The 13,599-nt window shown below is 36.5% G+C and overlaps 1 protein-coding gene across 1 annotated transcript; it reads right to left on the bottom strand.

Moving 5' to 3' along the window:
* Window positions 12,775-12,927, bottom strand: LOC108633436 (beta-defensin 110-like). The gene has a single exon (XM_018038654.1). It carries the CDS (start codon window positions 12,925-12,927, stop codon window positions 12,775-12,777), a length of 153 nt encoding a protein of 50 aa, XP_017894143.1.

The following is a 13,599-nucleotide window of genomic DNA, read 5'->3' as shown; positions in this document are numbered from 1 at the left end:
TAACTCAAAAAAGTTTATGTTAAAAGGTTACATTGTGATAAAATTAATGTTCAATGTGGAAAACTGGAAACACAATAGATTTATTGAAGACAAAGATGAGTACAGACATATTAAATACAGAATTATAAGGTAAAGGAATTAAATAAACTCTTATGAACCAGGAGAGCAGACTCAGATATTGGCTCCCCATGTTACTGATTATGAGAAATAGTGGCACAGGATGGCAGAATTAGAAATGATTTTTATCTTTAAGCATTTCTGTAATTTTCCAAAGGTTGTTACTATCAGAAGAAAATGTACACCTTCTAATATTTTTAACTTGCTCTTATTCTGATCACATTTTACTCCTTGAGAGTTTTGTTCATTGCTCTTTCTCACAATTATATTATCATACAATCTTATTACATGACTAAAATACATAAGACTTTGTGTCCAAGGCCCAAGTGCATTTTTGCTGAAACTGTGGAAGGGTAGCATGAACCATGATTGACAGCAGATACTTAGAAGATCTTGTGAAAATAACTAGGCTATTGCACAGGCCAGAGGTAAAGAGAAGTATTAAGTGTGGAGGGTGTTTGCTGTGTGGGTGGAGAAGAAATTCTGCAGGTTTAATGGAGAGTGTGCACTCTTTATTTCTCTTGTACTAACCTAACATTGAACTCACTGGCTGTCATTATATAGTTGTATATTCCAGAAGGCTAGAAAACATGTGAAAATAGATTTATAGAAGGTAGAAAGTTCATTTTTATTAATAATATTGTTATAGTGTTATATAGTGGAATTATAATCTACACTGCAGTATTAGACAGTGTAGTAAAATTATGATTTACATCTGTACTGTTATGTACTATGATGCAAGTAATTATAACTTGCATTGGTATTACGTAGTGTAGTAGAAGTATAATTTACACCTGTAGTATTATGTAATGTACTAGAATTATAGCTTGCATTGGCAGTGTTATGCAGAATAGTAGAAGTGTAAGTTACAGTTTTATAAGATTTAGTGACAGCGATGGGTTGGACTGGTGGTACGTATTCCCGTGCAACACAGCAGGGCTTCAAATCGCAGTCAGTATATTTGTATTCCCATTGGCCGCATGAAGTCTTGCAAGCACCACGAACAAGATAACACTGTCTTTTTCTTTCTTCAATTTCTTTTGTTTTTTCTCTTGTTTTCCTCTGTAAAACTAGGAAAAAGTGTCTTTGATCATGAATCAAGGTTTAACAACCTTGTGTAGGTAGATGGATAAATAGGTAGATAGATAATAGTAAAGTTATTATATAGTTAAATCATTTTGTTTCTGAAACCATGTCCAGGAAACTATATTAAAAAAATTTGGATTTTATTGCCTATAAGATTGAAGACAGGAGGAGAAGAGGGCAACAGAGAATGAGATGGTTGGATGGCATCATCAAATGAATGGACGTGAGTTTGAGCAAACTCCAGGAGATAGTGAAGGACAAGGAAGGCTGATGTACTTCAGTCCATGGGGTCACAAAGAGTTGGATATAACTTAGTGACTGAACAACAAACAACATAAGTACTTATGTACCCAATGATATTTCCTTTGCCGTTAGCTTTTTTGTTATTGTAAATAGAATATTCATAAATAATCTGTGCACATTTTTTCAAGAGTAAAGACAAAACGATGTGGATAAAATAGTCTACATATTTTGTGTTCTAAATAGTCATTCACTCCAACACCTCTTTACCTTACCACAGTTACTGGACTAGTAGTGGAAAGCTTGGGCTTCCCAGGTGGCTCAGTGGTAAAGAGTCCACCTGCAATGCAGAAGTAATGGATTCTATGACTGGGTTGGGAAGATTCCCTGGAGAAGGAAATGCAACCCACTCCAGTATTCTTGCCTGGGAAATCCCATGGGCAGAGGAGCCTAATGAGCTACAGTCCATGGGGTTACAAAAGAGTAAACAACAACAATATAAGTAGAAAGCTTAATTTTGACAAAAACTATAATATCAGTTCCTTAGACTGAATTTAAAAAGACAGGGTATTATGAAGCATATAAGGAGTCATAATCTCATCAAAAACAGCAACGAACAGATTTAATTGTACCATGTTGGTAACTGGTTTCCTTTTATATTCTCAACTCTCAGCTCCACTCATTTCTTCTTCCACACAAAATAATTAGTGAATCACATTGTGAATTCATATAGGGTCTCCTAACTTTAATTTGGTTTATTTTCCAGAGTAAAGCACTTATTAAAAAAAAAAAAAGAGTTGTCCTTCCCTCTTTTCCCATGTTAAGGAAAATTACCTGCTGGACCACAGGATACTGTCAAGATAAAGGTCAGGAAAATACAAAGTATCTTCATTGCTGATATTGTTCCTTGAGTGAAGATGAGGCAGAGCTCAAATGACAGAGGTGTGCTATTCTTTGATAGAAGAAAGATGAACTCTTGTTTTTATAGCTCTCTCAAAGTGATTACTATGCTGATTAATTCTGCCATTCAAGATTGAGCAGATATTCATTAAGTATTGTGAAACAGCAAAAGGAAAATAGAGGACTTCTCTTATGACCTCAAAGAACCAAATGTGAACTCATTTTCAGTTATACAAGCCAATAAAGAGGTTAAAGCCTTCCTCACTCTTTAATTGAAAGCACATATTCAGCATCATCAATATTTTCAGCCACATGCTTTTTTGAGTACTTACATGCTAGGCAGTGTTCTAAGCACTTTATAAGGGATTAATGAGTTGAATCCTCATGACAATTTCCATGACATAGAAACTTCTCATTTTGCAGCTGAGAGAACTGTGGCACACAAGGATTGTGTAATTTCCTCAAATTATACATGTGGTGATTGGTAGAGCAGAAATGAACTCGAGTAGTGTGGTGCCAGGGTCCACACCACCAAATCCTCTCCTTCACTCTCATAACTGAGTAATGAGTGTTCACCATGTAAAGTCATATGGCTTGAGATAGATACTACTTCTGAAATTTTTCTACAAACAGAAAATATTTCTAGAACACAGTTCTAGTACTGTTACATTAAAAATTATCAGTTATATTACAAGAATAATCAGTGTAATTCTTTATATATCATATAATGAATGATTCATTCACAGGAATAGCTCACCCATAGGGGAAAGCAGTGCATTAAAAATGGAAAGAGATACAGAGATCTAATCTTGAGGTCTGGCTCCTCTGTTTACTAACTGTATAATTGGGATAAATATTCACTAGATGAGCCTCAAGATTTTCTCTTTGAAGACTGGATTAGTAGGACCAATCATACTTAGAGGTTTATGCTAAGGATTTAATAGGTAACCTATGTGAAAAACATTATCTACATATATTTAAACATAAATCATATGGCTAGATGTGAAAATCCAAAAAACCAAAAAATGTATTCTTATAACTGAATGAATTATGATCTAACTTCCTGGGTCATTGAGGAAAAACAAGTTATTAGGGTATTGTATCATCTGAGTTTTAAAAATAGTAATCTATTATTACTTCTGTGCTCCATTCTTTATCTCAAAGTTGCTTATATACTTATAATCAAGCCATAGAATATCATTTTCTTAATATCTCTCTAAAACATCAAAAATAACCCTTTCAACAGCTGGAAAGTTAATAAGACCTATTGTATGTTAGTAGAACAAATTAACAAGTATGAAAAATACAAAAGGTGATTGTAAAGCCACGTGATGTTATAATGGTATGGGTAAGAAGATGACCTAGGACCAAATAAACCATTTTTGTGTAGCTGTATCCATTTTATCCATACAAAATAAGCTTATCCTATTAAGTCAGACCCTATCAGGCTGATGCTGGGAAAGACTGAAGGCATGAGGAGAAGAGGACAATGGAGGATGAGATGGTTGGATGGCATCACTGACTCAATGGACATGAGTTTGAGTAAGCTCTGGGAGTTGGTGATAGACAGGGAAGCCTGGCGTGCTGCAGTCCATGGGGTCGCAAAGAGTTGGACACAACTGATTGACTGAACTGAACTGATCAAATTGGAACATCAGTTAAACTCATAAATTGCATGACTTTTTCTCTCTTTGTTTAAATATGACATTAGAAGCAGTGACATCTGAATTACCCAGAACAAACATAAGGATATGAGTGATTCTCATCTCAATTCTCCTAAGGAATTGACATAAGTAGAACAAAACTGGATGCATAGGAGACAAGTTAATTTATTGATTTATTGCTTAAAATGGATGTCATAGTGTTTCATATGGGAGCAATTCAGATTTTAGATTTCTATTAATAAAATATTTTTTTTAGAGGCAAAGGCAAAGAAAATGAAAGGTGGAAAATGGAAAAAAATGAGACCACAAATAGTGATTAAGAGGGAGAGAGAGAGAGACAGCAGGGAGGAACTTTTTAAAATAGTGGAGAACTGACCTGAAGTATATGAACCAAATGATGCGTAAGGCTTCATACTTCCATTTACTTGAGTCAGGATTTTGGATTTTTTAAAAATGTTTTAACTTTCTTCCTATGAAGTTAGATGGTCACAGCCAATAATTATATCATTCAGAACTACAGGTAAGGACTCTTGGAGTTATAAGTTCTTGTTCAGAGAAGGTGGTAAGACTTTAGTGATGTTGGACTGAGATATGTCTAGCTAGGGAGCTTTTCCAGAAAGACACAGATGTTGGGAATGCTGGAAAAGTATAATGCTAAGAAAGAGTAGCAAAAGAAAATACCAAGTGTAATGCTATTCTCTTACAAGTCTCCAGTTAAAATCTTGACACTTTCTACTACTTTCCTGCATAAAGTCTTCGTTGGTCTGGCACTGGGTTTTAGGTTTCACGTTTTAGAAATAAGAAACCTAAAATAATATCATGATCTATTTTTACCACAAAATCATGATGCCATTTTCATTCTCTTCACTATTAGAAACAATCACTATTTCAATAGTCCCCTTAAAACGTTGTGCAATTAAATTTACCAATGTAAAGCTTTAAAATTATTAAAGATGAAGACTTCATTATGGGGTTAATTTTATATACCAGTACAGGTTCAGTTCAGTTCAGTTCAGTTCAGTTCAGTTCAGTTGCTCAGTTGTGTCCGACTCTGTGACCCCATGAATTGCAGCACGCCAGGCCTCCCTGTCCATCACCAACTCCCAGAGTTCACTCAGACTCACGTCCATTGACTCAGTGATGCCATCCAGCCATCTCATCCTCTGTCATCCCCTTTTCCTCCTGCCCCCAATCCCTCCCAGCATCAGGGGCTTTTCCAATGAGTCAACTCTTCGCATAAAGTGGCCAAAGTATTGGAGTTTCAGCTTTAGTATCAGTCCTCCCAAAGAACACCCAGGACTGATCTCCTTTAGAATGGACTGGTTGGATCTCCTTTCAGTCCAAGGGACTCTCAAGAGTCTTGTCCAACACCACAGTTCAAAAGCATCAATTCTTCGGTGCTCAGCTTTCTTCACAGTTCAATTCTCACATCCATACATGACCACAGGAAAAACCATAGCCTTGACTAGACGGACCTTTGTTGGCAAAGTAATGTCTCTGCTTTTGAATATGCTATCTAGGTTGGTCATAACTTTCCTTCCAAGGAGTAAGTGTCTTTTAGTTTCACTGCAATCACCATCTGCAGTGATTTTGGAGCCCCCCAAAATAAATTCTGACACTGTTTCCACTGTTTCCCCATCTATTTGCCATGAAGTGATGGGACCAGATGCCATGATCTTAGTTTTCTGAATGATGAGATTTAAGCCAACTTTTTCAACTTTTTAACAGTACTGGTTAATGGACACTTTTAGGAAGTTTCAAGCTGGAAAGGATCATAAAACTTTTTATAGATGAGGACATTGAGTATTAAATTGTTAGGAAAACCAAAGAATGCATATGTATCAGTGGCTGGATCTTCTGCTATGATTTCTACTTCTTTCCACTACAAAAATTTCTTATGTAATCTTTGATCATTACTGGTGGTGGTACCTATCTTTAGAATCCACAAGTTGAAGAGGCCCAGCTGCTCTGAAATTTGTAATCTTACTGCACTTTAAAAACACCCATTAAATACAGACTACATGCAAGGCATTCTTCTGTTTCCTAAAGGAAATCAACCCTGAATATTCATTGGAAAGGCTGAGGCTGAAGCTGAAGCTCCAATGCTTTGGCCACCTGATGTGAAGAGTCAACTCACTGGAAAAGACCCTGATGCTGAGAAAGATTGAAGGCAGGAGGAGAAGGGGACGACAGAGGATGAGATGCTTGTATGGCATCACCAGCTCAATGGACATGAGCTTGGGCAAGCTCCGGGCTATGGTGAAGGACAAGGAAGCCTGGCATGCTGCAATCCATGGGGCACAAAGAGTTGGACATGACTGAGCCAATGAACAACATTCTTCTGTGTAACTTGCACAAAGTAATATTAAGCCTTATGAAAGTCCTCTGAAGTAGGTATAATACTTAACTCCATTTTTATGTACAAGTATACAAACACAGAGATTGAAGTAACTCCCCCAAAGTCAACCAGCTAGCTGGTTAGTAGTGAAACTGGAATTAAACATCCCTGGAAGAGGAAACTGCAACCCATTTTTCTTGACTGAAAAATCCTATGGACAGAGGAGCCTGGTGGGTCCAAAGGGTCGCAAAGAGTCAGACAAGGCTGAGCGACTGAGCATGCATGCACACTGTGAATCGATAATCTTAACCATTATTATTACTGAATACCCAAATCACCTAAGATGGTTGTTTTAGAAGTCAAAGGAAACTACACAATAATGAAAACCTGTTGTTACCAAGGTAGAAGAAATGTTACAATTCATTTGTTCTCACCCTTTATTTTTACAGCTGAAGACTCCTTCTGGAAGCAGAAACGTTTTTAAAAATAAAAACACTCCCTGGGAATTCTACTTTTAGGAGAATCTAGACACTGGTAAATAGTGTAAACTGTTCTTTCCTTTATCCCAACAAATATCTTTTCTAATCCAACCTGAATCTTCCTTGCTGCTCAAAAGAGTAGAGGAAACTATTATATATTGTCAATGAGATGAGTCAAAAATAGTATGTCACACAGAACTCTGGTGCAACTAGTTGCTTTTATTTTATACTAAGCCATAATCGGGTGCTAAAGACAATGATATAAACTTTGAAAAGTAAACCAACCATAAAGATAGCTGTTAGAAGTGTAGTCTGGTGAGAAAATTTTATTCAATGTCCACTGGCTTCTGCATTTTGTCTTGATTTTGGTGACAAATTTTATAGTCTAATGAATGTATTCCCAGGTGGCACTAGTGGTGAGGAACTTGCCTGCCAATTCAGGAGACTCGAGTCATGGTTTCGATCCCTGGGTCAGGAAGATCCCCTGGAGCAGGGCATGGTAATCATTTCCAGTATTCTTGCCTGGAGAATCCCATGGACAGAGGAGCCTGGTGGGCTACAGTCCATAGGGTCACAGAGTCCGACAACTGAAGCAACAAATGTATATTTTGTGCTATCTTATTACTTGTGAATCATTAAAAAAAATTACACGTGAAAGAATTGATATTGAGAATTTGCTCGCAGTTATACAACACTTTTTTGTAGTGTGAAAGTCTGCCTAATCAATACTCCTACTACTACTAGGAGTAGTAGTAAATCTTAGTACAATGGGTATACTTATCTTAATGATTCAGTTAACAATGACCTCTTTCAGTGTGTGGGCAGATGTCTACCCTCACACTTTCAGAAGTATCCTTGAGCTCAGGGCAACAGTTTTGTGTTATAAACAAAAGGTGAATGGTAGGAAAGAGGATGGAAATGTAAGGGGAGAGGGCATTTACGTTTATTGATTAAGGAATAGTGTGTACTCACTCAGTAGTGTCTGACTCTTGTGACCCCATGACTGTAGCCCACCAGGCTCCTCTGTCCATGGGACATTTTTAGGCAAGAATACTGGAGTTCTGGGTTGCCATCTCCTCCTCCAGGGTCTTCCTGACCCAACAATTGAGCTTGCATCTGCTGTGTCTCCTACATTGCCCGTGGATTCTTTATCCACTGAGCCATCAAGGGAAATATAAAGGAAAGCCACAGCTAAGTAGGCAAAGCCCATTAATATTTTACCTTTTTATACAGTGACATAGAAATATCAATCTGTAACTACCTCCAGTGACCATAGTTTAGTAGTTGCTTAGGCAGTACTTAATGAAAATATATGTCCTTACTGATGCTTCCTCCTAATATCTTTGTTCATAATACCATCACTTAAGTTAGCGGTTTGAGGAAAGAAAGAATTCTATAACTATCCAAATGCATTGATTACTTTTGGTATTAATGTATCTGTGAGTTATCTTAAGCTAAGGAAATTAATGTGATAATCAAAACATTACATTTTAATTTTGAAAACAGAGTATTGATTTTGTGTTACATGTTTTTACTTGCTTCCTCTACTTATGTCTAAGTGAATTTTAACTTACGGATTATAAAGTCACAATAGTTATTAATCATTCATACATATTTTGCATGTGATCCATTTCTGTGTGTCATTTCAAATTTTACTCAAATGAAGTTTATTTTCTCACTGAACACGTTTCTTTACCCTTCACCCAACAGCAATCTTCCCTTTTCTTCAGAAAGATTTTGACTGTGTGTGTGAGTATGGGTGTGATACGTAATATTTCAGCCTCATTATCAAGCATTCTTTCAAGTTGTAATCCTCTCACCCTTTTGCCCAGAATCATAATTTATTTTTTTAAAAATTTGGTCTCTGCTGCTCACATGTCATCTTGTCAGAGGATATTTTAAAGGTTTTTTTTGTGACTACTCTAATAATTATAGTAAGCCTTGTGAATATAGTGAAGCAACACTGAAATGTATTTTTGGTGTTCTCTATTTGTTTTTATCTGAAATTAGCTAGATTCATTGTCAGCTTTTGTTTTTTTAAGTTATTTATTCTTATGGTTTGGTATAATTATTACCACTGTCATTATTAACTGCCATATCTCATTCAAATATAAATTCCATGAGTGAGGGATTTTGACAGCTTTAAAGTGGTGCATAGGGGAGAATACATATTTAACACAGACCTATTGAATGAAGATTGAAATAAAGTTATAACAGCAAATACAGTATTTATTGTTTATCTACCCAGAAAATTTTAGAAAATGGCACTTCTGAGAAATTGAATGTCAGAATTCTAATCTTAAGGCATCAGAGACCAATTCATAAAGGGTTATTACTCACTTTTCTCCCTTTATTTTGTTATGAAAAATGATTGAGGGGAATGAATGCTTTGTCTTCTTAAGTTTAAATAAGTAATTATGACTTGTTAAGTGTTAGCTGCTCTGACAGACTCTTTGTGATTCCATGGACTGCCCATCAGGCTCCTCTGTCCATGGAATTCTCCAGGCAAGAATACTGGAGTGGATAGCCATCCCCTTTTCCAGGGGGTCTTCCCAACTCAGGGATCTAACCCTGGTCTCCTGCATTGTAGGCAGACTCTTTATTTTCGGGATCACCAGGAAAGCCCACTTATGACTTACCACAATAAATATGGCTTGAATAAGGGGCAGTGAGAAACGCTGGGCTGGAAGAAGCACAAGCTGGAATCAAGATTGCCGGGAGAAATATCAATAACCTCAGATATGCAGATGACACCACCCTTATGGCAGAAAGTATAGAAGAACTAAAGAGCCTCTTGATGAAAGTGAAAGAGGAGAGTGAAAAAGTTGGCTTAAAACTCAACATTCAGAAAACGAAGATCATGGCATCCGGTCCCATCACTTCATGGGAAATAGATGGGGCAACAGTGGAAACAGTGTCAGAATTTATTTTGGGGGGCTCCAAAATCACTGCAGATGGTGATTGCAGCCATAAAATTAAAAGACGCTTACTCAAGAAAAGTTATGACCAACCTAGATAGCATATTCAAAAGCAGAGACATTACTTTGCCAACAAAGGTCCGTCTAGTCAAGGCTATGGTTTTTCCTGTGGTCATGTATGGATGTGAGAGTTGGACTGTGAAGAAAGCTGAGCACCAAAGAATTGATGCTTTTGCACTGTGGTGTTGGAGAAGACTCTTGAGAGTCCCTTGGACTGCAAGGAGATCCAACCAGTCCATTCTGAAGGAGATCAGCCCTGGGATTTCTTTGGAAGGAATGATGCTGAGGCTGAAACTCCAATACTTTGGCCACCTGATGCGAAGAGTTGACTCATTGGAAAAGACTCTGATGCTGGGAGGGATTGGGGGCAGGAGGAGAAGGGGACAACAGAGGATGAGATGGCTGGATGGCATCACTGACTCGATGGACGTGAGTCTGAGTGAACTCTGGGAGTTGGTGATGGACAGGGAGGCCTGGTGTGTTGTGATTCATGGGTTCACAAAGAGTCGGACACGACTGAGCGACTGAACTGAACTGAAGGGGCAATGGTGAAAGAAATCTCCTGAAAAGTATATAGATTTTATACATATTCTTTACAACTCCACTATTTTTATTTCATTAACTAATTAATTTTTTAGAAACTTTAATCTTAATATACTTATTTTATGTTTTAGGTCAGGCTGTGCATGGCATGTGGAATCTAGTTTCCTGACCAAGGATTGAACCCATGCTCCTTGCATTCGGAATGAGTGATCTTAACCACTAGACAGTCAGGGAAGTCCCTCTATTTTTATTTTTTATATTTAGCTAAAGGCTTGATTCTTACTAGATGCCCAGGAACAGTATTTATTGAATATTTGCTACATATTTGTTACCATCTGAGTACTTTATATTATCTCAATTAAACACAACAGCAAGCTTATGAGGTAGATACTGCTGTCATCACTGTGCCATGTTTTACTGTTATCATTTCACATGAAGGTAAATGAAGATTAGAGGCATTCATTTAATACCTTGTTCAAAGTCACTGTACTAGTAACTGCCATTGTTGACATTAGGCACCAAAGCAGAATGATTCTTGAACCCATGTTCTTATTCACTACACTAGAATCAATGAATTTGTGAATGAAAAAATTTCTGAAAGGCAATAATGAGCTCCTCTAATATCTCTCTGTATATAACAGCACTAAAGCTATTTAAGCTTTAGTAAATGGTAGATGACTGAATCTAAAATTAAAAGATGAATTCATGCTCAGAAGCAACAGATGGATTATGTGAATCAGTGGTTCTCTGAATTTCATAATGTTTAGAATTAAATGGGATGACTTAAAGAACGCACTGTCTTTGGACCCACCAGTGAACTGTCTCATTCTGTGATTCACGGGTATGGTTCAGAATATTGCACTTTTAAATACATACCCCTAAATTTTTCTGATGCTTATCCACGTCTGATGCCACTGATTTAGTCACACTCTCCATTTTTGTCAGGCACAAACTTGTCTACACCATTTCTTCCATTTGGACAATGTCTCATCACTTCTGTTGCTCTGATTAAGCGATGCTTGAAATGCAGAACAAAGCACATTTTTCTCCCCACCAAGCCCAGGAGAACTGGATGGGTATATCTAAGCTGTCTGTTAGGCCAGTGCATAGGATGTATGGATGGACTGAATGAGTTTGAATGTCCCTTTACTACTTTCTGGCTGAGCCTTGGGCAAAGAGTGTTTCCATTTCCGGTCTCATCTTTCCAGTAGATTTCAACAAAAATTCCAATAAATATGCTCCTTTTATTAAAGAAAGATGTGCTAAAAAGAAGGAAAACATTACAAATTTCAAAGTCTTGTGGCTGGTGAGATTTCTTAAAGCAAGAAACAATGATATTATATACCTGAAGCTCACTAGAGTTTGGGATAAGGGACATACATATCTGTATTTATAGTTTACCTGTTTGATTCATAGTTTAGTTCTAAATCTTAGAAAATCATTGAATCTTTGGTTTATTAACAGGATGATAGCTGAAGAACTTCACTAAGTCATCCAAGGCCTAACAGTCTTCAAGAGTGTTGTTTGTTAATGATTCCTGAGTTGTCTACTGTGTAATGGTTTTGAGTTTTTAAAATCTTTGAATCCCCAGTTTTAATTTAGAAAACTTTGTTACTCTTGTTTTTGAACAAACTCCCCAGGGACTTTCATGGCAGTCCAGTGGTTAAGATTCCACACTTCTAGTGCAGGGGGGCACAGGTCTGAACCCTAGTCCAGGAACTAAGATCCCACATGTTGTGGAGCCTGGCCAACCAACAAACAAACCAAAAAACCTAACTTTTCAGCTTTCATAGCTATCTGTGGAAGCATAATAAAAACTATGTGGGTGAAAGTCCTTGAACAATGTGTCTCTGAGCTACAGACATTTCACTTTCAAACTTGCAGCCTACAGGTCTCTCTTGTACCCTGTAGGCCCTGGTGTGGCTTCTGTTTTCTGCTTGATAGCTAATATGCTCAACTTTGAAGTGGCTAGTCCAGAAATTAGTACTTGTCTTGATTAAATGGAATCACAAGATATATTGACATCTGCATAAACAGTACAATTTAAGTATTTCAGACAAAGTAGCCTAAATAATTTTAAGCACACAAGAGTATGTGACATTAATAATCTTTTGTTAAACTAAATGATATCTTTTCTTTCCTAGCTCCTATAGTAGCAAAAGTGGTCAAAATGAGATGATAAACACAATTAGAGAGTTCCCTTGCTGAATTAATATGTTCTTCCATCTGAAATACGAAGAAAGTATGCAAAGAATAAACAGGTTAGAGACTGCAGATTATTTTTATTTGTGTAAATAATGGTATTGAAGATTCAAAAGTACATATTTCCATTCAATACGGCAAACATTTTCTTTTTACCCACTCTTGGGTCAATAGGATGCAACTCTGTTCCAGACTTTGATGTTCAATCGTACTCTGATTTCCAGCATTTATATGCAGCACTGATTTCTCCATTTAATGCAATATCCGTAATCATATTCAATATCGTCACAAAATGGTTTACATATTCCTTTCACCTCTTGGCATCTCTCAAATCTATACTTTGGTTCAAGTTCACTTCTGGCTGCAATCAAGAAAGACATCTTAGACATCAATCTAATTTTTCATAGGGGGGACTTTTTACTCAAGGGTAAAAGAAAACCTGTTCTAGTCATGAGATCATGTGCATAGGAGATGGAGCATTTGAGATGTAAAATTGTTTTATAACACAATTTACCAGTTGTTTCTGGCAATAAACAAGATAAAAACATTTTACTTATATACACTTTTTACCTTATCTTACAGCTCACATCAGTATTAAACTTCAGGTGGCTCTTAGGGGCTCTTGCTCTCCTATCTTTTTTTCTTACTTTATTATTAAGAGCAGATTGACTTTCCCAGACTTTCTTTAAGATGGTGTTTATAGTTCTTAAAAAGCCTATAGTTTTCATTTTCATGTTTTCTCACTTTTAAAAACCTATCCTTATTTCTTTACAGTATCATTTGTTCAATACTTTGTCAATTCCAGGTCTTACTCTCAATTGAAATTGTTTTCATTATACCAGAGCAAATGGATATGTTCCTATTAACAGTCTGCATAACACAGTTTTATACTTCACTATATATATTTTTCTTGAACATTTGTTGCAATACTTTATTCTTGCAACCAAAATATAAACCCTTATATGAGAGTTATGGTTTCTTCTGATTCTTTGTTATCTCTTACTTTATATATATATATATATATATATATATATATATATATTCTGGATGAC

Source organism: Capra hircus, chromosome 23 (genome assembly GCF_001704415.2).
Source record: "Capra hircus breed San Clemente chromosome 23, ASM170441v1, whole genome shotgun sequence".
Classification (NCBI taxonomy): Eukaryota; Metazoa; Chordata; class Mammalia; order Artiodactyla; family Bovidae; genus Capra; species Capra hircus.
The sequence above is the reverse complement of the archived record's forward strand: the minus strand, read 5'-3'. Positions and strand labels throughout refer to the sequence as shown.

Bases quoted from the DNA above. Each gene is read 5' to 3' on its own strand.
- LOC108633436 (XM_018038654.1), bottom strand. From the start codon at position 12,927: ATGTCTTTCTTGATTGCAGCCAGAAGTGAACTTGAACCAAAGTATAGA.